General features: G+C 33.8%; 2 protein-coding genes across 7 annotated transcripts in view; one reads left to right on the top strand and one right to left on the bottom strand.

The window, feature by feature from the left end:
* LOC6050623 (probable serine/threonine-protein kinase tsuA) overlaps positions 1–16,356 on the top strand; it is a 201,081-nt gene extending 184,725 nt beyond the window's left edge. The window contains exons 5-8 of one of the 3 annotated variants that reach the window (XM_038265971.1): positions 9,617–9,661; positions 9,736–10,040; positions 10,098–10,306; positions 14,346–16,356. In XM_038265971.1, coding sequence (XP_038121899.1) covers positions 9,617–9,661; positions 9,736–10,040; positions 10,098–10,306; positions 14,346–14,449 — 663 coding nt within the window. In that variant the 3' untranslated portion in view covers positions 14,450–16,356. Of the gene's footprint in view, positions 1–9,616; positions 9,662–9,735; positions 10,307–14,345 lie in introns of all 3 variants that reach the window. The other 2 variants (XM_038265969.1, XM_038265970.1) reach the window with 2 other exon arrangements.
* A 3,676-nt stretch (positions 16,357–20,032) lies between these two features.
* LOC6050622 (D-aminoacyl-tRNA deacylase) lies at positions 20,033–21,346 on the bottom strand. 4 transcript variants are annotated; one of them, XM_038265972.1, is made up of 3 exons: positions 21,270–21,294; positions 21,147–21,207; positions 20,033–20,574 (listed from the first exon to the last, which is right to left on the bottom strand). In XM_038265972.1, the coding sequence occupies exons 2-3, from the start codon at positions 21,187–21,189 to the stop codon at positions 20,087–20,089; spliced, it is 531 nt and encodes a 176-aa protein (XP_038121900.1). In that variant the 5' UTR covers positions 21,190–21,207; positions 21,270–21,294; the 3' UTR covers positions 20,033–20,086. The 4 variants fall into 4 exon arrangements, 3 of the variants coding, with proteins under 3 accessions (XP_038121900.1, XP_038121901.1, XP_001867195.2); XM_038265973.1 differs by having other exon boundaries at positions 21,267–21,283; XM_001867160.2 differs by lacking the exons at positions 21,147–21,207; positions 21,270–21,294 and adding an exon at positions 20,652–20,730.
* Between the last annotated feature and the right edge of the window lie 5,091 nt (positions 21,347–26,437).

Genomic DNA, 26,437 nt, shown 5'->3' with positions numbered 1-26,437 from the left:
AAAAAGAAATAGATCTTATTTACCCTGTGATCAATACGTCAAATGCTGTATCAAGTAGGCGAAAACCTGTTTTACCCCTAATCCAACAAATTGTTAAAAAATGGCGATTTTTCCAATCAAATTTACAACTCCAATGCTTCTAACTTACGTGAAATTGTCCGAGGATTCCGAATATGACAAAATTGAGACCAAAAAGTGCCGCTATGGAGGCCTATAGGGCAAAAACTAACGTTGTAAAATGTTTGTTGTAGAAAAATCGAAAAACTATTATAAAAACTGCAATTGGCCAAAAAGTTAATACCGTAGGCTTATAGTCCATGAAATTACCTATCTTTTGACCTATGGGAGTATGGGTGTTGGAGGCTGTTGCAAAAAGATATTAAGGTCTTAAAAAAATCAATTTTTAACAGTAATTTGCAAAAGCTATGAGAAAAGTTAAACCAATCCTGGATGTCTATAGCACAATTTGAAGGGCTTCGAAAGACCTTTCGAATGCATCTAAGAGAGTAGGAATTGATGAAGTTTTACGGAAATGCGAGCAATTTTAAGAATTTTCATGTGTTTTGCACCTCAAACTTCAATGCCCGTTTTACCCCCACTTCCCTTTGTCGTAGAGGGCTCATATTTGGCATGAGTTCATCTCATGCATAAACAAACAAACGCTGAAAGTTTCATCCAAATCGGAGCAACTCGATACGACCTCTAGAACAAACCGAGCAGAATTTACAAATACTGCTTCTTAACCAAATTTGATGAAATTTGGGGAGATGTTTGCATACATTCTACATGACTACCTGCAATTTGAAGCACCATGAAGAGTTGTGTCTGTTCCGAAATTTTCGAGTTTAGCTGAAAATACATCAGTTCAAAGCTTCGCCAAACAAATTTTACACACCCTGCGCAACAAAAACAGCGCGCGATATTATCACGTTTTTGGCGGGGTGTGTGTGTGTATGTTGTCGTGCCCCAACGAAAGCGATCATCGGATGAGAAGCGGCGGAACCCATCGGAAACTCACCCACGCGGGTCTCTCCCACACCCGCCAAAGTACGTTAACTTTTCTTTTTGGCTTTTCCCCTCCTCCTCCTTCTTGTGATGACCTTGGGCGGTTTGCCAGTTTGCTTGGGTAGGGGGTGAGAGGTTAAACAGATGGGGGTTAGCCACCGATTTTTTCGGCTTGAGGGGTTTCGTTTTTGTTTTGGCTTCTTGACAGCAGCGTGTGGAACGAGCACAGGGTGACGGATTGGCGGTGTTAAATGGAGCGTGAAATGGAAAGAAATAACAAAGTGCGGGTAAACCGCAGCATTGGTTTGAAATAAATTTCGACAAATTTGAAGGATGAAGTTTGTTCCGAACTGTAATTAATAGCAAAACAAAATTATTTTTTTAAATGAATTGCGAAAATGATTATTCAGATAATTGTAAGTCGATTTCCATTAATTTGTTTTTTGATGAAATTTCCTTCGAAATTTTTTGAGTCACTTTTGAAGATTGACTGACAAAAAAAAATTTCATTAAATGTAAGTTGGTAATTTATTTTTTTTCAACAATTTCATTTGTTTTTGTCTTTTTCTCATTCTTCAATTTTCAAAAAAAATCTTTCAACCCGTCACCCTTTTTCACACTTCACGCATCCTTTTTCCCCTTCTCCCTCAAACAACCCGACCAAGATAATGTCACGCCGGCTTCCGGGCCACGGCTGTGCAAGCCAAGTTATTCCGGGAATTTTGCGGCTTCCCCGAGAAGATGACAGAGGCATCACTTATGCGGGGTGTATATTTATTTCATCTTTTTTCCTCCCTCGCTGTCTCTCTCTCTCTCTCTCTGTTTACGCTCCTTTTTCCCATATTCACGCCCCCGCGCGCGACTTTTCCGCCGAGAGACCCCCCCCCCCCCCACCTCCTCAACCACCCCTCTTTGATTGTGAGGAGGTGTTCATGGGTGGTGTCATTGCTCGCGGCATGATATTTTATTTCTTCTTTTTGAAGGAGCTGCTACTCTTCAACCTAAACCGGGGGAGCAAATTGGGCTTGAAGATATGCGTATGAGGGCCGGAGTGATGGAACGAAGTTAAATTTGTTTGCGAAAACAACTTATCCGGGAAAACAAAAATATTTATACGAGCCACAATGGGGAAAAGCGCACACACGCACACAGACGCGCGCGCTCGCTTTAACACATGCAAAAACACTGCAAAGTGATCCAAACGCTCCCCTTTTATGCATAATAAAGCTTAATAAAAGTTGAAAAAGGGTAAAAACAGGGGGGGACCCATTTCAATGGATCTCGTTCAACGACAGCATCAGTCGAGAAGGAAAAAGGAGAGGGAAAATGCAACTTTGAAGTGCTCTCCTGGAAGGTGATAGTTTATGATTATCAGTTTTATCATCACTGCATGTTCCATTAAACGTCGAGAGAGAATATTTTACTATCCACGGTATTCTCATTTTATGCTTGATATTTATTAAAGAAATATAAAAAAATATAATAGAAGAAAAAATCCAGCTAAAAGAAATGGATATAGAGCAACTCTCTACGAAATCGGCCGATTTCGACCATTTTTATTTTTTGTATTTTTTGATTTGGTTCAAACTTTGTGGGGGCCTTCCCTATGACCAAATAAGCTATTTTACGTCATTGGTTCACCCATACAAGTCTCCATACAATTTTGGCTGCTGTCCATACAAAAATGGTATGTAAATATTCAAACAGCTGTTACTTTTGAGTGAATTTTCTGATCAATTTGGTGTCTTCGGCAAAGTTGTAGGTATTGATTGTTAAGGACTTTTGAGAAAAAATAGGTACACGGAAATTTTTTTTGCAGATTTTTTATCAACATTTTTTTTACTAAAACTCAATTTCCCAAAATACATATTTTTTGATTTTCGAGATTTTTTGATATGTTTTAGGGGACAAAAATCCACAACTTTTGAGCCATAGAGAAACATGATCAAAAAATCTGCCACCGAAGTATGATTTTTTGAAAAAATAGTGATTTTTGGAAAAAATCGAAGTTTCATGCAAAAACAAGTTTGACATTATTTTTTAATGCAAAATTGAATTTGCAGTCGAAAAGGACTCAACAGATTTTTTGATAAAGGGCTCCGTTTTCAAGATATAGCCACCGAAAGTTTGATTTTAGCGAAATATGACCATTTCTAAAAATATTTTTTTTGAAAAGTTAAAAAAATTTGCTATAAAATTGTCTAAGAGACATTGAAGATTGGACCTCGGGTTGCTGAGATAGAGCCGCTTTAAGAAAAAGAAACACGGAAATTGGAGTTTTCTAAGTCTCACCAAAATAACCCGCCATTTTCTAATGACGATATCTCAGCAACTAATGGTCCGATTATCAATGTTTAAACATGAAACATTCGTGAAATTTCCCGATCTTTTCGAAAAAAATATTTTAAAAACTTTTAAATCAAGACTAACATTTTAAAAGGGCCAAACATTGAAAATTACGCCCATTTCAAATGCTAGTCTTGATTTAAAAATTTTCAAAATATTTTTTCGAAAAGATCGGAAAATTTCACGAATATTTCATTTATTAAAATTCGGACCATTATTTGCTGAGATATGGTCACCAGAAAATGGTGGGTTGTTTTGATGAGCCTTAGAAAACTTCAATTTTCGTGCTTCTTTTTCTTAATCAGCTCTATCTCAGCAAACCGAGGTCCAATCTTCAATGTCTCTTAGACAATTTTACAGCAAATTTTCTGAGCTTCTCAAAAAAAAATATTTTTAGAAATGGTCACTCAAAAAAAAAATTGAAAAACTGCAAATATTTCGCTAAAATCAAACTTTCGGTGGCTATATCTTGAAAACGGAGCCCTTTATCAAAAAATCTGTGAAGTACTTTTCGATTGCAAATTCAATTTTGCATTAAAAAATTATGTCAAACTTGTTCTTGCATGAAACTTTGATTTTTTCCAAAATTCACTATTTTTTCAAAAATTCATAACTCGGCGGCAGATTTTTTGACCATGTTTCTCTATGGCTCAAAAGTTGCGGATTTTTGTCCCCTAAAACATATAAAAAAATCTCGAAAATAAAAAAAAATATGTATTTTGGGAAATTGAGTCCTAGTTAAAAAAAAGTTGATAAAAAAATCTGCAATTTTTTTCCGTGTAACTATTTTTTCTCAAAAGTCCTCAACAATACCTGCAACTTTGCCGAAGACACCAAATTGATCAGAAAATTCACTCAAAAGTTACAGCTGTTTGAATATTTACATACCATTTTTGTATGGACAGCAGCCAAAATTGTATGGAGACTTGTTTGGGTGAACCAATGACACAAAATAGCTTATTTGGTCATAGGGAAGGCCCCCACAAAGTTTGAGCCAAATAAAAAAAATACAAATAAAATCCATTTCCGGTTTTGGTAGAGAATTGCTCTATAGCTAAACTCACTGTAGAACGAATTTAAAAATGAGATTTGAAGATTTTTTATGAAATGCAATGCATTTGATTCGGCTTTTGCATCTTTGACATAGGGGAAATATACCCATTTTAATCACTCTAAGCCGTTCGACCAAGTCTCATCACTTTTGCCGTGTTCCTCTATTAAATCAATATTTTCAGATGTATCAACAATGGAGAGTTGCCTGCTCACTTTTATTTGAGCTATTTATTAATTTGGAATAGTTAAAAACACTTTATGAATGCTGTAATTCATGATCAAAGTGCTGATAGGCCGATAATATAAATAGGCTGAAAAAGGGTTTAGTTCTCCTACTTTTCTAAGGATAAGCATGCCATATGAAATTTATTTTCAAACTGCTTGCTGCCCGTAAGATTTTTTTGCAGATTATTAAAAAAAAAAGCTTGATCAATTTTTTTCCTATTGCAGCGGCAAGATAGCCGAGTGGGTTGGGGCGCGGACTTGGTAATCTGAATATGTCTCTCGCCGGATAGGGGATTTTGGGATGAGCAGACCTGATGTTTTCTCTTCGGTACATGCTTTTTGTGTACACGTTTTCTCATACAATATTACATGCTTTTGCTCAGAAGGTGATGTGCACGCTATTGCATGCGATTTTACACAGATTGTTTTTGCAGTGTTTGATCATGAATAAAAGCTTTCATAAAGTGTTTTTGACTATTCATAAGTTTTAAATAGCTCAAATATTAGTGAGCAAACAACTCTTCGTTGTTGTTTTGTTTGAATAGCGGAAAACTGCAAAAGTGATGGTTATTTTTTTTACAAAATACATTTTTTTTCTAAAATACTCATTTTTTTATTTTCATAATACCAACGAACTGAAATTTTGTATTACTTTGTTATATTTTTCATATTTTTCCGTAAAATAGTCAACTTTTCACAAATACCCTTTCTTTCCAAAATATGTACTCACATTTCCATAAAGTTGGCAAGTATTCGAAACCCTTACCGAATTGAAATAACTCATGCATTTTTTCACTTAATCAGTTTTGTTTTTGTAAAATACTATTTTTTTACAAGGTGTCGCATTTTTTTAAAAAACAAATTTTTCGAAGTTTGCTCTGTAGGTATCAAACGAAGCGAACTTTTGTATGCTTTTTAACTATAAGCTGATGCAAAAAATCTTGATGTTTGACCTATTACTCGAACTTTCCAAATTTTTAACAAAGATTTCAAACGGAGCGAAATTGTGTAAGCACTTTCACTTTATTGGAGTTTTTTTTTGTAAAATACTAAAATTTTCAATTAATCGTATTTTTCTCAAAATTATGAAAATTTAAATGAAAATACGGCAGTTTAAAATATATTTTTTTGTAAACATTACAGTATTATACAAAAAAACAATAATTAAGTGAAAATTCATTCAAAATTTCGCTTTGTTTGATACTCATAGTACAAGTTAAAAAAAAACTCAGTGTTTTCAAAAATTGATGGTTTGAAAAATTTGGGGTAATTTACAACAAAATAGTAAAAATACCAACTTAACTTCGCTTCGTTTAAGACCCACATTACAAATTACAAAAAAATGAGCGTTTACGGAAATTTGTGAAAATTTGAAAATTTTACAAAAACACTTAAATAAATTGAAAATAAATACACAATTTTCCTTCGTTTGATACCCATATTTTGAATGAAGATAATTTGAGTATTTTCGAAAAAAAAATATTTCGTGAAAATTTTGGTATAAAAAATTTGTATTTGTATTTGTATTGTAATTAGTATTTTGTTTAAGAATTTTACAAAACAAAAATCTAAACATGATGAAAAATTATGTAATAAAGCGAAAATGCAAACTGGATTTGTCTTCGTTTGATACCCACACTGCAAATAATAAACTTGCAAACAATATTTTCGAATAGCGGAGAAATTTCCAGCAATTTTCCTTTTTGACTTGGTTTGCTTGGCGCTGAGGTACAGCTTTTTGGAGTTTAGTTTTGTTTTTTTTTTATATTTTTTTTCAAAATCATTGAAATAGCCATCAAAATTTCACTTAAGTAAGATTAAGATTGCAAAAAGAAAGATATTGTAGCTAATGTTTCGATTTTTTGAAGAACAAAAAACATGCTTATCTTGAAAGATGTTGTTTTAAATTTATTGATATTCTACAAACTTATGACAGAAGCTTAGCTATGTACAATGCATATTCTGATATATTTTGCTGCAACATTTTGAAAATTAGCCTTGAAACTTGTTTTTTAGATTTTAAGAATGGCTCAATAAACAAGTTTTTTGATCAATCATAAAATCAACATACAGATAAATCTGGGATAATGTTGTATATGTATTGTTGGTTGTAACTTTTCTTTAAACTGAGCAATTCTCTACCAAATCGGTCTTTTTTCTTAAATTTTAATTTTTGTATTTTTTAATCCGACTGAAACTTTGTTGGTGCCTTCGGTATGCCCAAAGAATTTTCCATACAAATTTGGCAGCTATCTATACAAAAATGATATGTGAAAATTCAAAAATCTGTATCTTTTGAAGGAATTTTTTGATCGATTTTGTGTCTTCGGCAAAGTTGTAGGTATGGATATGGACTACACTGAAAAAAAATGATACATGTTAAAAAAATGTTTGGTGATTTTTTATTTAACTTTTTGTCACTAAAACTTGATTTGCAAAAAAACACTATTTTTAATTTTTTTTTATTTTTGGATATGTTTTAGAGGACATCAAATGCCAACATTTCATAAATTTCCAGGTTGTGCAAAAAATCTTTGAGCAAGTTATGAATTTTTGAATACTGATTTTTTCAAAAAATCGAAAAATTCGTTGCAAAAATTTTTCAACTTAATTTTTCGATGTAAAATCAAATTTGCAATCAAAAAGTACTCTAGTGAAATTTTGATAAAATGCACCGCTTTCAAGTTAAATCCATTTTAAGGTGACTTTTTTGAAAATAGTCGCAGTTTTTCATTTTTTTAAATTAGTGCACATGTTTGCCCACCTTTGAAAAAAATATTTTTGAAAAGCTGAGAAAATTCTCTATATTTTGCATTTTTGAACTTTGTTGATACGACCCTTAGTTGCTGAGATATTGCCATGCAAAGGTTTAAAAACAGGAAAATTGATGTTTTCTAAGTTTCACCCAAACAACAAACCATTTTCTAATGTCGATATCTCAGCAACTAATGGTCCGATTTACAATGTTAAAATATGAAACATTCCTGCAATTTTCCGATGAATGAAGTTGAAAAATTCTTGCGACCAATTTTTCGATTTTTTGAAAAAAATCAGTATTGATTCAAAAATTCATAACTCGCTTAAAGATTTTTTGCACATCCTGGAAATTTCTGAAAAGTTGGCATTTGATGTCCTCTAAAACATATCAAAAATTAAAAATAGTGTTTTTTTGCACATCAAGTTTTAGTGACAAAAAGTTATGTTAAAAATCATCAAATTTTTTTTTTAACGTGTATCATTTTTTCCCAGCGTAGTCCATATCCATACCTACAACTTTGCCGAAGACACCAAATCGATCAAAAAAATCCTTCAAAAGATACAGATTTTTGAATTTTCATACATCATTTTTGTATGGCCAGCTGTCATATTTGTTTGGAAAATTATATGGACAAACTAATGATGCAAAATGGCTTCTTTGGGCATACCGAAGGCACCAAAAAAGTTTCAGTTGGATTAAAAATTACAAAAAAAAATCGAATGACCGAAATCTGAGAGAACTGCTCTACTTCAAAATTTATTTATTTGTATTTATTTATTTTACTTGTTTCAAGTTTCAAGCAAAATTTTTATATCAGAATTAATATCCGGAGTTTTTTTTTTATTAAAAAAAGGTCCAATTAACCAAATTTTCAGTTTTTGCTTTTTGGGTGTTTTTGAAACCGCCTTGAGTCTTGAACCGCCAGGGGTCTTGAAAAACACCCAAAAAGCAAAAACTGAAAATTTGGATTATTGGACCTTTTAAAAAAAAACTCGAGATATGCCCTTTAACTTTGATCCAACATAATTAGCTACAGCACAATTAAATTTAAATATTAAGGCTTAAGATACATTAAATGTTGATGCAAGTACTTTATTAAAATCAAATAATAAACTAACAAAGAAAAGTAATATTTATTGTAAACAAAAACACATAGAATTAATATTGAACCAAACACTCTGAAAAAATCTACCACCCTGCTAGGTAACCTCCGATTGCAAGTTTTTTTCCCCGGTGCCAGTTTCCCATGACGCGAACACCGGCGCGCAGCCGAGAGAGGGCAAAGAAAGTTGTGCTGGAAGCTATCAATTTCTGGCTGGGAAGCGTTTTTAGTGATTTCATATCTTGCTACTGCTGCGACGATGACGACGTTGCGAATCCTGTCCTGTGGGGGGGGTGGGGGAGGTGTTGGCTAGAGAATTATGAGTGTCCTGGGGGGAGGGGGGGGGGTCAGGACAGGGGGATTATTTTCAGAAGTTTCAAGTCCTGCTAGGGGAGGGGGGTGTGCTATAGAGATAAACGCGATACTTTTACGCGCTAAGTAAATGGCACTTTGGTGAAGTCTGGTTGGTGGCTGTTTGGAAGGGGAGGGAGGGGTGTGGGTGGGAAAATATTAAATGTTAATTTAAGGATACTTTTGCTGGTGCTTTTATCAGTTCTGCGCGAGCTTCAGCGTCATCTTGCGGTGGGCAAAGTTTGATGATGAAATTTAATAGCAGAAAAGTGCACACGCATAGAGAAGCGGCTTCTCAGCCGTTTGGAAGATTGAAATTTTGCTGTTAATCCACGGGGAAATTTGAAACAATTTGTAGATGATACTTGAATGGAAATTGGCCCGATCTTTGCGTTAAGCTTTTATGTTGCAAATCTAGAACACAAAATTTTCCATTTTTTTTATTAAAACCAAACATTTGCTTAGCTCTTTGATTAATAGGAATAACATTCTAAATCTCAAAATGCCTTTTTTAAATAAGGCAATAGCTAAAACGTCGACCTTTATTGTTAGAATTTATTTGTTTGTTTGTTTTTTTTGTGTTATTCCAATTTGAGTTCATCATCGTATATTTGCAATTTTGTTGACATTTGTGATTTAAATATATTCTAAATACAAAATAATATAATGAACTTTCTCTCCTTGAAACACATGGATTTACAGGAGCAAATATAATGTTTTTTATTGTAACACTGACTCAATTAATACTAACCGCTCAAAACTATTTTATTGCTCAGAGGATCCCAGGTAAACCCCACCCCTGGAAACCGCCAGTGATAAAAGTTCGTTCGTTTGCTAATCAAATTTAGATCTGTACTAATAACCAATCTTTTTCTTCCCTCCCCCCTCTATCCAGTACGACTCGGAGATCCAGTACCTGGAGAGCCGCAGCCGCGAGCAGCAGGAGCAGCTGGACGCGATCACGCAGGAGATCAGCAAAACGGACGCCCTGTACCGGGCGGGGGCCGAACAGCTGCAGACGCTGCAGTACGTCGAGGAGGAGGGCGAGCTCGTGCGGCAGCAGGAGAAGACGCTCAAGTCGGAGATCACCCTGCTGCGCTCGAAGCTGGCCAACTGCGAGACGGAACTGCTGCAGTGCAAGAACAAGATCCGGCTGCTGATGGACGAAATCCAGGTCGAGCAGCGCAAGTATTGCCGACAGTACGATCCTAACCACCGTGCCCAGTTGGAACGGAATCTAATGTCTGAAGTTGACAGGATCCAGCTGGAGATCGACTTGGCCATCCAGAGCACGGACCAGGCGAGCAAGACGACGGAGAAGCTCAAGAGCGAGGTCGCGCACATCGAGGGCAACATCGCGGACAAGAAGAAGCAGGTCGAGCAGCTGGTGCACGAGATGAAGGAGGTGAACCTGCAGAGTTTGGCGTCGGTGGCGCCGGCGGACGAGGTGCGGCACCTGCTGGAGGGTGAGTTGGATAATATTTAATTTTTTTTCAAAAAAATAAAAAAATATAAAAATTTAAATAACAAGCCATAGTCTTCACATTTCAATGAAAAAAGTGTTTTAAAATGCATGTTACACTAGTTCAGTTGTTTTGCAATCATTAGTTTAAAAAAATCTAAGATCTGACAAGAACAAAAATTGTATCGAAAAAAAAAGATTTTGCATCGAAAATTTTCAAAAAAATCTTATGATTTTTTAATAAATCCAAACATGCTAAAAATGATTTTAAACGCAGAAGAATGTATTTTAATTTGATTTCAGCTGGTTGCACATGAATTTTCATTGAAATTTTGAAGTTTATTGTAAAAATATTTTTTTTTGCCCCCTGATTTTTCGGGCCAATATTGAAGGGGGTATTTGTACCAGCCTTATGCCGTGGCAAATATTTTTCCAAGTTTATGTCGCAAGGTTGTAGAGGGTTAAGGTTACCTTTGAAATTGCTCCGAAAAATCAGGGGGCAAAAAATCATTTTTTTTTTTTTCAAACAATTTTATAATTGTAATGATAACAGATGTCGAATCAATTGAAAACAATTTAAAATGCAATTTTGGACTGGTTTAACCCTCTACTGCTCAATTTTTTTTCTATTTGTTTTTATTTGTTCCGTGTTTGCGCAACATTTTGAGCAACTTTTGTTCTGCGAAAAACTTTACTTTTCTTGTTCTATGTTTTTTGACATTTTTTTAATATTTTAATTTGCATTTATCTTGTTTAGTTTATGTTTGTTTCTAATTTTTTCAAGCCACTTTTTCAATTTTTAATTGTTTTTTTTTACATTTTCTGCTCTACAATGGCACTTTTATCATTAAAATTGTTAAAAAATGCGTAGAGGCATAGTCTGGGACACCACAAAAATTACTGCATACTTATTTTTACTTCAAATATAGAAAATGTTAGTTAAAAACACCAGCCAAAGTTGTTTACTCCAGAAAAAATATTTTTCTAAATCAGTGGAAAAGTCACAACTTCCAACCCTAAAATTTTCTAAAATTTTGAAAGTTCTTGTTTGCTGTAAGGAAGCCTACTCGATTTGTGAGTGTGAGTGATTTTCCGAACTCTGCTTTCCAATGCTTTTTAAAGAACAAAAATTGGTTGAAAAATGGATTTTTGGTGATTTTTCAGCTCGAAGCCAGCCTAAGGGCGGGGTTAGGTTGTAGAGTCTGGGGTTTTTTTGTGGGCCGCGGACCCGTATTAAATGATCATGAAAAATTGCCCTTTGGAACACCTGTAAAGTGATTTTATAAATCTAAAAAATAGGATTTAGTTAATATTTTTTGTTAATATAAAACTAATTATACACAGCAAAAAAAGTTGAATTTTGGAATGTTGAAAATTTGTTAGGTTGAATATTCCTTTTTTTTAGTAATATTACATAAAAAATGTGTAAACATGTAAACCTGATGAATATTCATCAAAAACAGATGAAAATTAATCATTTTCTGTGGTAAAATTAATCATTTTTTTGCCACTAAACCAGTCACCATTTCCTGATGAGTAAAACCATCATTTTTTTCTGTGCATCCATTTTTACCTGTGTGCTGATTCATCCATACATTGATTCTGAATATATCATACAGATATTTTGTTGATAAATCTATGTATTGAAACAATTTCACACTTGTTAATGTGACTGGAAACAGTAAATTTTGTCAAAAACTTCATTAAACATTTTTGGAAATGAGTTATGAAATTTTATTAAAGTAGAAAACTGTAACGACAGAAAGATCAAAGATATTCCATATTAAAATTTGTATGGGCTGGGCCCCAAATTTATTTGCACTAAAAAACCACCCACCTAGAGATTCGAACTCCTGACATTTAGGTTACGAATTGAATACGTAACGTCTGATTCAGGCTGACTAAAATTTATGCAATATAATTGAAATTGGAGGAATATTGTTGAAAATTCTTTTTTATAAGGGTTTAAAATTTTAGTGGCAATTTATTTAAAACTAAAATTACTTTTTTTCAACTGTGAATCAACTGTTTTAAAATATTTTTGCAAAAAACTAAAATACAAATGCTGTCATATGCACAAAATTTCTTCAACAACGATTGTAATCTGCTTGTTAAAGCAAAAAAAAGGAAATATTTTACCAGTTTTTTAGAAAATTCTAACGAGTTTTTAAAAACAATGTAATTTTTTCTCTCTGTGTCAAAAAAGTCTAAAAACATACCCACCGTGGCTGTAGGTAGTTTGTTTTTTTTTATTCATAACAAATTTTTATTAGGACCCACAAACCATGAGGACGGCACCTATCACTTAAAGGTGGATTTAGTAATGTTTTTTTTTTATATTAATGTCGGTAAACGCTTCAGTTTCATTAAGGTCTGATAGATACGGGCTTTCTGAACACGCTCCATTCAACATAATTGAACTTTAGGGAAATTCCTGCGAAAAATAACATTGAGAATGTCGGGTTTAAATGGTATGCAATGTCCATACAAAAATGATATGCGAAAATTCAAATTCTGAAGGATATTTTGGATCGATTTGGTGTCTTCGGCAAAGTTGTAGATATGGATGAGGACTAATCCAAAAAAAAAAAATGATACACGGAAAATATTGCTGATTTTCGCATTTTGTCATGTTTTAGTTTCCAAAATCCAAAAATGGTCAATCTTTTATTTTTGACTTCTTTTAATGTACAATGAAAACTAAAGTGCACCGTTTTCAAGCTATAGCCATTTTCAAAGTTTTCTGAAGAAATGGCATGAATTGACTATTTTTTTTATTTTAAGTGACAAAAGGTGATTTTGAAAGTTTTCATAGTTTTCCGGTACATATTTTTTTTCCTATGATCTTTATTCTTCCCTGCAACACAAAAACGATCAAAAAATTCCTTCAAAAGTTTATTGGAATGTTCATAATTTGAAAAATATTGACTAAAAGATTTTTTGATTTTCTTTTCCCATTAATGATTGAACTTGATAACAGTAACGCTGCTGTCAAAAACTTGCAAAATAATTTAGAATTTATGAACTTTTTTTTCTCAAGTTTCAGGCCTTTTTATCACTACACTGATCTACAAAAATGACTGCGAAAGTTCAACACGAGGGGAAGCATAAACTTTGATTTTTTCAAAAATATTTGGACAGGGCCGATTGGTTTAACTCCAAAGTTTGTATGTAGAATATGGTGGTTCGTCGCTCTTGCAAACAACTAAAAATTTCATGCAATATGTAGGAGAACCAACCCGCCCTATAGTTCTCCATACAAACTTTGGAGGAAAATCATTTTGCCCAGTCCAAATTTTTTTGAAAAATTCAAAGTGCACGTGTTTCTGAGGACCCCAAATTTAATGCTTCCCCTCGAGTTGAGCCTGCGCAAAAATTTTGTTGGTCGGTGTTATAATGCTGGACAAATTTTATTTGAAGTTTTTGTCTCCCCCCTTTCAAAATTGGCCCGAAAAATCAAGGGGCAAAAATTTCAAAATTTAAATGGAATTCAGCTGAATCAATCTGCTGAAATCAGTTTAAAATGCGTTTCCTTGCGTTTAGATTAGCATTTACCATGTTTGAGTTGATTTAAAAATCTTTCGATGTTCAAGTTTTTTTTGCTAAAATTTTTGTTTTCGTCAAATTTTTCATTTTTTAAAAATTAATGATTGCAAAACAACTGAACTAGTGTAAAATGCATTTTAAAACATTTTTTCCATGCAAATGCTGTTATTTCAATGTTTATATTTTTTTATTTTTTTTGGCCCCCTCTCGACCCCGGCCAGACAAAAACTATGAAAAAAAAATGCATCGGCTTTAGAAGAACGCGCAGGGCGTGATCTAATCACAAATTTATCCACCAGGATTATTTCTTTGGACTGGCTGCGCTTGTGTTCGATTAGATTAAATTTAAATTCATTATATTGGCAAAAGAGAGAAACTTTGGTTTTGGAAAAAGAAAGTGAAATCCGTGTTTGTTATTTCAGTAGGAATACCAATCGCAAAGTTTCACAAATTAACAGCAATAATCGAAAAAAAATTGAACCCTTTCCTTTTTTCAGTTGGCTCCGTCAAGCCGGGCAGCACCCGCCGGATGATCGGATCCCCGAGGCAGCTGGAGAACGCGGTGCCCACCAGCAAGAACCCACACGGAGTTTGGGTTTAACTTGACACACATCGTACACTTTACATATAAATACACACACACACACAGCAACAGTGGCATGCAATAAGTTAATCAACCAATTGTGATATTGTTGTAAGAGAAAAAAAAAAATGATTTAGTGAGAGAAGGAGGACGATAACCAAACCGTGTAAACTGGCTGGATACGAAAGTAATTGCATTCTTCATCAAAACGACTCACTTCTCACACAAGTACTACAAACTCCTGCAAAGCGAATTATTTTATTACACTCACACACAAACTCTATAGACTCTACCTACATGTGTATACTTCACGTACTGTTTTTTACGAAAACTTGAATGAAATGAACTGATAATTTCTCACTTGTGACGAGAAACCGGAAAGCGGTTCGAGATGGCTTCAGATAATATGTACTTACTAGCGAAACAACACAGAAGATAAATCGATTTACGAGGGTCCAAGCTGTACCGGAACAGGACCAATCGAGTACTGATCAAATCAGTCCGCGATTGGCATTTTTGTAAGGGTTACTGCATGCTTAATTTTTCGAAGCATTTTTTTTAAATGAGTCATTTACATCATCACACCCACATTCCATTCGTTTTGACGAAGAAAAACAAATATTTACTTAAATTACAAAAGAATGTTAAAATAGAAACACGCAATAATGGCCTCGAACGTGTGCGCGCTTAGTTTACAAAAAAAAGACAGATAATTGTTAAATGTTATGAATTTATTAATTATTTTGCTGGCAACTCCTCTGTGAAGAAAAAAAAAGACATAACTTCTTTTCGTCTCGAAGCTTTCTTTCACACTTCACGCTCTCAAGAGAAGGGTGAAATTTGGCTTCCCCCAATTAAGTAACTTTAAGCGCAGCTGTAGAAAGGTAACTAAATTTAAGTGTTTTACTTTGACTCCACCCACAAAACTTCTTGCTGTGTTACGTGAACAATGTTTTAAACAATGCCATTTTGCCATTTAAGGTTGCACCCCGCGTCACCGAAACACACACATACTTACACACATTGTTTAGCACACTTACGGTTTTAGTTATCCACACAGAAAGAGAGGATTTACGTTTTAGCACTTTAGTTTAAGTCCCATCAAACAAAATATAAAAATAGCAATCGTTAGATGATAACGGAGGAAGAAAACAAACAAAACGATTTCAAACTAATAACTTATAAAAAAAAGAAGATGAAAATATCGGAATCACCAATATAAGATAGTTAGAACGACGAAGCGCACGTGGACTGGATTCCACGTGGTGGAGAGTACTCGAACACACACACAAACACACACTGCTACGCAGGCAAATCGGGCGCCGGAAGTAAATGTTATGCAACTAAACCACCTATTTCGAAAGAACGCACTTAGCTAGCAAATAAATGAATAAATTTAACAAAAAAAAAGGAATTCTTACACACAAATAAAAAAAAAGGTCGCTAAATCCAACACAGAAATACACAAATACGCGCTTACGTCTATATATTTCTATACAGCTATATCAAAACTAAACTAAACAAAAGAGAAGATATTTTTCCAGAACGAAAAAGTTATTTTAACCAATTCTCAACCCAGAAGAAAAACAACAACACGCACTCACTCCCACACACGATAGTTTTTATTCCGTGCACCCTTTCCAGAACTCCTATATTCAAACTCAAACTCAAAAAAAAAGGCAGCAAAACTCAACAGGTTTCAAACTCCTCTATATTTACCTTTCCTCACAGAAATGATGGGAATTGATTTGGAATTCTACTGGATTGAAGCGGGGCGATGCTGAAAGATAAACTAAACTAAACTGTTACTTGTATTGGTTATCACGGAACGGGATATCGACAGATACGTTCAAATGGGAGCAGCTGGTAGCAACGTAGTCTATGCTGGAGATGAGAAATAAATTAACGGTTACTATATTGCCACTATTGAAAGTTTATCAAAAGATGTCTAGCACGAAGAATCTATTAAATGTAAATTAAATGAGAAGTAATTTGAATATTTTTTGTAGAGATAATAACGGTCAGCAGGCAAAGCTATCTTTAATTTTTTACCCTATTATTTTATAAAAATAAAAAAAAATTTATTTTATGGTTTTGTCTCCTACACAAATTTAAATAGGATTTTTTTGTTCAAAAATCTTAACTTGACAACATAATCGCCATGTTTTTTTGTTCCAAAATATTAACTTTTTCATTTTTTTCCATGTTTGATGATTTGAATTGCAGATCCAAATAAAGCACTAACCCGGTGAAAATAAAATCTAAGAAAGGGTGAAATCTTTCATCAATAAACTTTTGAGCTATCTTTTTTTTAACTTTTGTTTTCAATTCCTTCATTGTACGGTCAATTCCTTACGAAATATTCTTGTAGAGGTGGTTCTGCCAGAGTCCTGCTAGAACGTCGTGACTGGGTGGATTCGGTCGCTAAAAACTATTAAAAAAAATCTACGTAATATGCGGTGAAAAAAATGACCAACACTTTTTTTTGGTTGAAATTCTGAAAAAAAAGTTTTTTTGTAATCAAAAAAATATTTAATTAAAAGCACACACGCAAAAAATGTCAACTGTTTTCCATTTTTGACTTGCTGAAATTTAGCCTCTCAAAGATACAAATTTGTGAAAAATTATTTTTATTTTTTTAATGTCATAAAATTACCCCTAATTAAACTGACGATGTCTTGAAAACTATTATTATGATATGAAACTAATGTTAAATTTATGAGTTTTTCCAACACAAAATTAATTCCTAAAATATTAACAACTACAAAGTGTCCACTTCAGTCGGAAAATCGGAAAAATCGGATAAAAAAGTATTGCAATCGCCAAAATCCGGCAAAAATTAAAAAAAAAGTCCAGAATTTTTAATTGTTTGTCATAAAGTTGAGATAAGTCTGGAATCCCAAGCATACTCATTTGAAAATCATGTTCTATCTTTTGAACAGTTTTGTGTTATTTTGTTCAATTTTTTTTTTTTTTTTTTTTTCAATTTCAATTGCACTCAATTCGTTTCGAGCACTTAGCAACAAATTTAAAGTTTCCTTCACTATTTTAATCCAGTAATTTTGATTTAGCTGAATTAAATTTTGAACCAAATGATTAGAAGCATTTTAGACAGAACTGTTTTAAAATATTATTGCCTGTTCTTTACTATTTTCAATGTCAAAAAATACCCGGAATTTTAGAAAAATCAAATGGTAGATGTATTTTTACACTTTACAGATTGAAAAAACGTAATTTAATTTTTCTTATTAAAAAATATCACGTTTGGCTCATGTGACTTTCAGATTTGGCCCGCCATTTTTAAACTTTTAAACTTATTAGTTTGGGTAAACAACCCACTGAGAATTTTGGCTCGAGCCTCGAGTCGATCTGGCTCGAGATCGAGCCTGAATCGAGTCGAGGCTCGAGCCAAAATTCTCAGTGGGAAGTTTAGATAAAGGTTGATATTCACAAGCAAATGAAATTCAATCGTTTCTCGTGTTCAATGCAAAACAAATAAAAAACGTTGAAAACATTGAAATTTTAAAAATTAAAAAATAATGTATAACCTTTTTGATTCTTATCAAATTGGATGTTTCAATGAAATAAAATAAAAAAACATTTAAATACTGGCAAATTAAAAATTTAATATGAATTTTCTGAAATGAATGTTAACTACACAAAGGAAACTTTCAAAAATGTGAACTGTTCGATATTTAGATTTTTTTAAATAAAGTTGTAACGTCAAGGACAACTTTCAAGAAAAAAAAAAAAGATGAAATCAAAAAATTTAGTTATTTTTAACTTTTTGCCATTCTTTTCTTATTGAACCAAAGAACAAATACCTTATGTTTAAATGAATTATGATATCTTTTGTATTTTTGAGCTATCATTTTTTTAAATTTTTTTAGGTGGTTTGAGTTTTTTCTTTTGTTGAAATTACGAGTGCTTCCATGCCTCTGTTTCATGTTCTATTTTTACTAAATTGTCAATAGACAATATAATTTATTTAGAAATCATGTTCGCTGGTAAAAGTTCACTTTTTCATAAATAGTTTTGGCAATGTTCTGGAAACGTCTGGAATTCGAAAATGGAATTTGAGTGATCAATTTTTGTGAAATTGTAATTTTTTTTGGACTTATGGATAAACGAAACAAGAATTTTAAGTATATTTTGTAAAAAGTTTGCATTTTATTTATCAAAATAAATTTGTAATGCAAACAGAATGAGGAGAAGAGTCACAAAAATTGTTAAAAATAATTAGTTCTTATTTTAAAATATTCATGAAGTAATAACAAAAAAAAATTAATAATCCAAAATTCACTTCATTTAAATTCACAATTGTTTCTCAAACTTTAAGAAGTTGAAAATATTTACTGATGTTTGTTTTTTGTTCTTTTTTCTGCTGACCGTTTTATTAAAAAACACAGAAAGACAATACTAATTGCGATTTGCCCAAATATTCCCAAACTAATTCCATCACCTTATTTAACACTCTTAAGCTCACCTTAAAATGATTTCAACTAAAAAGCATATCGTAGCAGCTGTTGATCTAATAAACGCCATCCTCTCACATGTGTGAACCCCCTCGAACTTAGCCTACTCCGATAATGATTCTCTCTGCACTAAGCAACGAACTATTTTCATATCACTATTTAAAACGAGCAACTTTTTTCACAAAATGCAAAATAATCTCAACGCTTACTGGTAACTATTATATAAAAGGGTACTAACAAAACGAACGAATGTAATTCAACACAACATTTTTAGGTACAATCAATTCAAACGAGCTTACTCTCTTTTTATACACGATCAGAACGAACTCTACATTGAACGTTTACACACAAACAACAAAACACCCAAACTACAACAAGTTTACTTCTGTGCCACACTCGCTTGCAATAATAAGCCGTGATTTTTTCCCAGTCCTTGCAGTGCAGTCGCGCGGACATTTTTCTTCTTTTTCCCCCTGCGACTTCATAATGTAACGCAACATTCAACTAATAAAACACACACACAGATAAAATAGTAAAATAACAGATAAAACTGCTAACGCTAATAATGTTTCAGATTCGATAACCGTTGAAGCGAATGCTATCTTAAAATTAACATTTATAAAAATCAAAACAAATCGTCGACTATTCAAACACTTTTGTTAGAACCGCTGAAAGTCTATTCCAGTTCGCGACGAACCATATCACGCAACAAAACCCACCATCAACGGTAGTTTACAGAAATCAATATCATTTTAGAAATTCAATGTTTGAACTGGTCTAGATTTTCAGCTTTTTTTTTTTTTGCTTCGCCATCTTGAAGAGATTAACATTTCCCCCGATTTAATGGACTCGTTTAGTTGCATTTTATTTCCTCGTGTAGCCAGTGATTTCAATTCGTTTTTTATTGTTTGGCAAACTTACTGAATCGTACTTAGTTAAGTATTTACTCTTGTGTTAAGTAGAAAATTTGTGCGGAAAATTAAATATAACGCAGTTTAGTTGTAGATTCCTTATTTGTAAGATTGACATAAGTAACGCAGAACATGAATCTTGTTGAATATATAATATGAAAATCATGTTTGTTTGCAACTTAGGAAGATATCACACACTTACAAATAAAATACAGTTGAAGAAAATTAAAAAAACGGTTGTTTTACATCTTTCATAAATAAATAACATTTCACTGTCCCCCTTCTTCTTTCTTGCTCTTTGCCTTGTGTTCGTTGGCTCGTTTCAACTTGTCCAGCTCGGCTTGACTCTGCGCCGGTGACTCAATTTCCAGCGTAACCGGACCATCGTTCTGGATGTGAACCTGCGTCATGGCCCCAAACCGGCCGTCCTTGATCTTATCCGCCTCGTACAAGCTCCCCAACCTAGCCAGTAACGTCCCGTACAAAGCTTGCGCATCCGGTCCCTGCATGGCCCGGCTAAAATCCGGCCGGTTGCCCTTCATCCGGTGGTACAGCGTGAACTGACTCACGCACAGCAGCTCCAACCGTTGATCCAGCACGCTCTGGGACCACCGTTTGCCGTTGGCGGGGTCCTCGAACAGCCGGATGTTGAGCAACTTGCGGGCCATCCAGTCGACATCGTTGGCGTTATCGTCGCTGGATATGCCCACCAGCACGCACAGACCCCGGCCGATGGAACTGACCAGCTCGTCGCCGACTAGGGGAACGAAAGCGGAATTACTCATCGTTTATAGACCAAACACGAAGTGTAAACAAACAGTGCATCTTGCTTACAGTAGTGAATGTTCAAAATTAACCTTGTATTGCTCTGCCGCTCTAATCGTGTCCGTCCCATATGTAAAAACAGCAAGCCGAGAAAAACGCGTGTCAAAGTTGTCCCGCCCATAAGGCTACGTGTTAGAATTTCACGAAAAAGTGAATTTTCTCCGGCTTTCTAGAACAAAGTACTACATTTTATTGGTTTTTTTGATAGTTTACATTATTTTGAACCAAACTGCATCATTACCTCAAAATTGACGAAATTACATATGGGAAGGACTAGCTAAGAGCGGCAGTGCTATGGTTCAGCATTTTGACAATGAACTTCGTCTTAGGAACTTATACGGGGTAGCAATCCAAAATTTCGTGAAGCGACATGAAACTCCTGAAGATGAAACACCCTTTCCCATTTCGGGACGTGCTATTCAAGTATCTAAAGTTTTTCGTCACGGTGGTTATCCTTGTAGCATTAACACTGCACCTTTTTGGGCAAAAGATCATCACGTTTACCTGTTACTTTAGCCGACGTTACTCTTTGAATGATTGCTTTCATCTTTTAGTTTAGTATTATCTGCAATTTTTAGGAAAGTTTATTTATAAAATAGTTCAATTTTACTTAAATAATATGACAACAAAGACACCGGCTACGGCAACGACGGCAGCTCAATTTTTCTTCAAGAACCCAGAAACCAAAACAAACATATTGCATGCTGTGATGACACTTGAGGCTGTCAGTTCAAACACTTTGAAGAGTAACGTGCTGTCCAACCCTCTGGCACCACTGTAAATGGCTAGAACGTTTGACAGTCACCAAAATCTCGAAGAGCCCACGTAGTAGTATTAGTGAAGAGCCCACGTTGTTTATGGTGGGCTCTTCACTAATACTACTGCGTGGGCTCTGTGAGTGTAGCAGTATTGGTGTTGTCTGTTTGTTTACACCAAATCTTCAAGAAACATCACTTTTTGTGTGTGCAAATCTGTTACGAAAAAAGATGAAAACTGTTGCTTCCGATTGACCGGTAAGATTTGCCGGGTAGTACTGGACCGGGGACTGGCCAAGTCCCGCTGTTGATCCTTCCGAACAGGGCAGTAACCGACCAAGTGCAGAAACATCCGTGATTCCGGTGATTGTGGCGGAGCTGGTCTTTCCGAGCATCCTTCGATAACCTTCTCCGTGGACTGGCCCACTCCCGCTGTCGACTCGCACAGGGAATCGAAGGAATCGCGTGCTTGTGTAGAATCCGACCTTTTGTGGACTAACAAGAAGTTCATCGCGAAGTGGTCCGATTAAATCTGAACTTTGAACTTGCAAAACCGTCTTCATCGCCACTTCGCGGGGCATTTATCCATAGTCTCTGGCGGATAGGGTCCTTCGGGAATTTGTGTTTGGAAATCCGTCCCGTGTCGTTATTTTTTTCATGGAAATCATTTCAACATTATGAAATTCAGAGTCTCGGCCCGAAACTTCAAACACGAACAAAAGCAGCGAACCGAAGATTGGCAATGACGTTTTGGAATTTTGACAGTTTGGAACGCATGAATTACCCCATTATCGGTTTCCCACATGGGTGATGTGGAAATTGTTGCACATGGTTGAAGTTGGGAATTTTGCAACTTATTTTAATTTATGCTAAATTTCAAAATTTAAACACGAATCTACAGCAAATCGATATGAAAACTAAAGATACATTAAAGGCACGATGACTTGATGTGCAATCTTAATCAGAATCGCGATAAAAGAGGTTTAAATTGAAAAAATAATAATAAAACAAATTCTGGTCTGGAATTAAACGAAATTTTGACTGTTCTGGAAGACTTAATGTTATTGCACAATGGTTATAGATTTTTTTACAAAAAAGTAAATTTCTCGGTTCGTCCACAGACAATCCCATGTTTGTAAACAAACGACGGCATATTGCCAATGTTGTTCGGTAGCTCATATCAGGCCATCGCCGAGGCCCTAATGAAATTATACCTTTGTTTACCACGTGGTTTGTTTATTTTCAAATTTTGACAGCAAATGCGTTCTTCATTTTCTTTGTTGTCTTCATGTTCGCGTCGAACATTTAGGTTTCATAAACATGGCCGTCGTGACAGAGGGCTGGTGCTGTCAGATGAAGCAGAGTCGAAGTAAAGGATGGTGATTCGCCACATGGGTTGTTACGGGAAATATGCCTAATCTCGAGATCCTCAGTCTCATATCTTCGGTCTTTGGCGAATTTGTTGCTCCAAAATATCTGTACAGCACCGCCCCGAGTAAACACACAAATTTATACAATTCACTGTCCAACCACATCTTATTAAATGTACTTCGCAATTCGCAATTTTCAGTGTAAAAACGGGCCTTGACCGATCTTATGCACCAGGTTCCCGATGAACACGCACTGCCTTTACACCTACATTTCACCGTTGCTCTGAGTCAGTACGAGCAACACGCTAGAACACGCATTGAGTGTTCGTGCCAGGCATGCACACCTTCTTTTCCGGTTACGAATTTTAACTCGACCGGGGCTGGTCATTGTTTTGGATTTGATGTAAGTATAAGCGCCCAACCATTTATAGTGTGCCTATCAACATGTATTTAAGTGAAAAATGTATTATATACACAGTAGTTGTTCGGTAACTGGGCGTTGTTTAACTGGGCCGTAGCCCAGTTAAAAAGCAGAAAAACGTCAAAAAAACATAACAAACCGAAATGACCGAGGGGTTAATGGATGCAAAAGCATGTACAATAATAAAAAAAAAACAAAGCTTTTTTCAAACTTTTATGTTACTTCAAGTGACAATTAGAGAAATTTAAAAAGGAAGCATTGTAAAAAAATGTGAGTAAAATTTATTTTATATTTTAATTGCAAAATATTATGCATTGGTGGCCCCCTCGTTATTTTTCCTTCAGCTAAGTTAGCGAGCAGCATTCGGTGACTGGGCAACGTTCTCAGCCCAGTTACCGAACAACTACTGTAGTATGAATTCTAAATCTAACTGTTATCTACTGGGTATTGTTTTCTCCTGAAACCTTACTTTTTGTCGCGGTGTTTTGTTACAATTTTTGGTCCTAAGCATTTAATTTAAAAAAATAGCAAAAGTACAATAGTAATATTTGTGTGAATCCTTTATTCATTCCATAAATTGAATAATTCTACTTATACAAGTTATTTTTCGTATTAACGACCTTTTTATTTCTTTAGTTTATTTCGTTTTAGTTTTAAGTTTCAATCATTAAATATAAAGTCTTTATCATTCAAGTCAATGTATACAAAAAAGGTTGTACCTTCGGTATATTTTTGAAAAATAAAATACAAATACAAAAAAAATAAACAAGATTTCTTTTGCTCACAATATTCTGTCGACTGTTTGAACACAAAAGTGACAATTCACCTTTCATCTTTTCTCGTAAAGGCTGCAATGGCCTCGATAAAAAAAAATTGGAAAAAAATAAGAGTTGAAGAATTGAAGAACTTATGATTAAGCATGACTGAAAAAAAACTATCAAAAATATAAAAAATTTGAAAAAAATAAGACTCGAAAAATGTAAGATTTCAAGGATATTATAAATGGAAGGATAACAAAACTGAAGAATTAAACAAATGAAGAACTAAAGAATTTAAAAGCCGAAAAATTGAGAAAAATAGAATTGGGTACTAAAGCCCTATGTAAATTTTTGTGTACAACGGTAAAAAAAACGATTAAAAACCATTTCTGATCACTTTTTTTTCATTTTAATGCAAAAAAAATATTGACAAGACAACATTTTTTCGATGGATCAACTATGGTCCCCTTGGAACGAGCTGTCAAGGAGGAACTTTTCTGTCAAGAAGGACCGTGAGGTTAATTTTTCCAAATTTATTTAGAAATCCATTTTAACCTCTTTGGTGGTCGTACAAAGGGTCATTGTACTCAGAAAAATAAGCTTTATCGCTGTAATCAATGATATCAGCAATCTAAGCTTCACTAAGTACCCAATTGAAGAGTGTAAGAATTGAAGAACTAAAGAAATTGAAAAAAAATGGAATAATGAATTTTTAAAATGTAAGAATTAATAAACTGAAGGATTGAAAAACTGAGGAACTTATATATTAGGGTGGGTACGGATTTTGAAAAGTTCTCAGACCAAGTTCTGGGACTCTCACGCCAAATTTCAGCTTATTTGGTTGAAAACTGGCTTGTCTCAAGCGAGTTCAAAATTACGTGGGAAATGAGCAGAATCGTCTGGAGAACAACTTTCCCGAAGATACCAGGTCGATTCGTTCAACCCTCATCGGGCTCAACGCAATACATCCGGGGTTTTTAGAACCAACGGTTTTCCCCAGGAAAGCATCAAATTTTTCTTAGCATGCTATTAATACTTGTTGAACACCGCGACGCCACATTTCAAACATCTATCACGTGGACTTGCATCGCCTATAAAAAAATTACTTTTTATAGTTTTTTGAACTATAGAATAATTATCATTTAATGTGATCATGATACTATTTAGCTGTATTCTAAACCTCCAAATAACAAAAAAAAACTGTTATGGTGCAAATATTCCATTCACGTGGAAGGATTGTAAAACTGAAAAATTAAAGAGTTGGAAAATTGAAGAATTAAAAAATTTAAAAACTGGCAGTATAAAAAAATTAAGAACTAAAGAATAAAAAAACTACTGAAGGATTTGAATATCAACGATTGAAAAATTAAAGATTTAAAAACTGAAGAGTACAAAAATTTAAGAATAACAGGTTTCAGAATATAAGGGCTTGATATTTAAAAAACTAAAGCATTAATTTGTTAAATTGAATGAAGAAATAAAGAATTGAAAATTTGGAAACATAAGAGTTGAAGCCTTGAAAGACTTTGAGGGATTGAAAACTGTATATAATTGACAAATTGAATGTTTCAACAACTAAAATATACACAAGCAGAATTGAAAAATTTTAAAATTGAAAAATTTAAAAACTAAAGAAATAAAGAATTCATGATCTGATGAATTCAATTGAAAAAATCAAAAATGAAGAATTGAAGAACTGAAAAATCAAAAAGTTGAATATTTGAACAATTGATGCATTTAAATTTCAAGAACAAATTTGTTAAATTGAAGGATTCCAGAATTGAATTGAGAAAATGAAGAGTTGAAAAAATTAAACATTCAATAACTGTCAAATTAAAAATTTGAAAGGCGAAGACTTGCAAAATACCTGAATAAAAAATTGATCAATTGAAAAATATAAGAGCTGCAATTAAAAAATTTAAGAATTTTTGAATTGAAAAACTGGAGAATGATATATCAAGGAATGGAAAAATTCTAGAATAAAAAAAAAATATTTAAAAAATGAATACATGAAAAGTTTAAGAACTGAAAAATAGATTAATTTAGGAATTATGGAACAGAAGAATTGAAAATTGAACGAATTTATGAATTGCAAATGGATGAAACTGATAAAATAATAAATTGGAACATTTTAGCATTAAACATTGAAAGATTGAAGCATTAAAAATTTAATAAAGTGAGAAATTGAAGCAATGAAGATGATAGTGAAGAAAATGTTTTTTTTTTGACTAATTTAGAAATTGAAGAATTGATAAATTTGAAAATTGAAAAATGGTAGAACAAGAAATTTAAAAGCTGAAGAATTGAAAAATTAAGATTTAATTGTATCACTTTTACAATTTATAACAAGCAATTAAATAAATTCCTGGAATTCTTTTTGTTTAAAGCTATAAATTGGCTTTGAGGGCATTTTCGGGTATATGGACAAAAACCAATCTGATTATTAAATTAAAATTTATTATTACAAATGAAAGAAGTGAATTTTAATCAA

This window comes from Culex quinquefasciatus, chromosome 3 (assembly GCF_015732765.1).
Source record: "Culex quinquefasciatus strain JHB chromosome 3, VPISU_Cqui_1.0_pri_paternal, whole genome shotgun sequence".
Taxonomy (NCBI): domain Eukaryota; kingdom Metazoa; phylum Arthropoda; class Insecta; order Diptera; family Culicidae; genus Culex; species Culex quinquefasciatus.
This window is presented reverse-complemented; position numbering and strand designations above follow the sequence as displayed.

Coding starts and splice junctions, on each gene's coding strand:
- LOC6050622 (XM_001867160.2), bottom strand. CDS start 20,712: ATGGGACGGACACGATTAGAGCGGCAGAGCAATACAAGGTTAATTTTG. Junction 20,575..20,651: donor AATTTTGAACATTCACTACT/GTAAGCAAGATG, acceptor TCGTTCCCCTAG/TCGGCGACGAGCTGGTCAGT.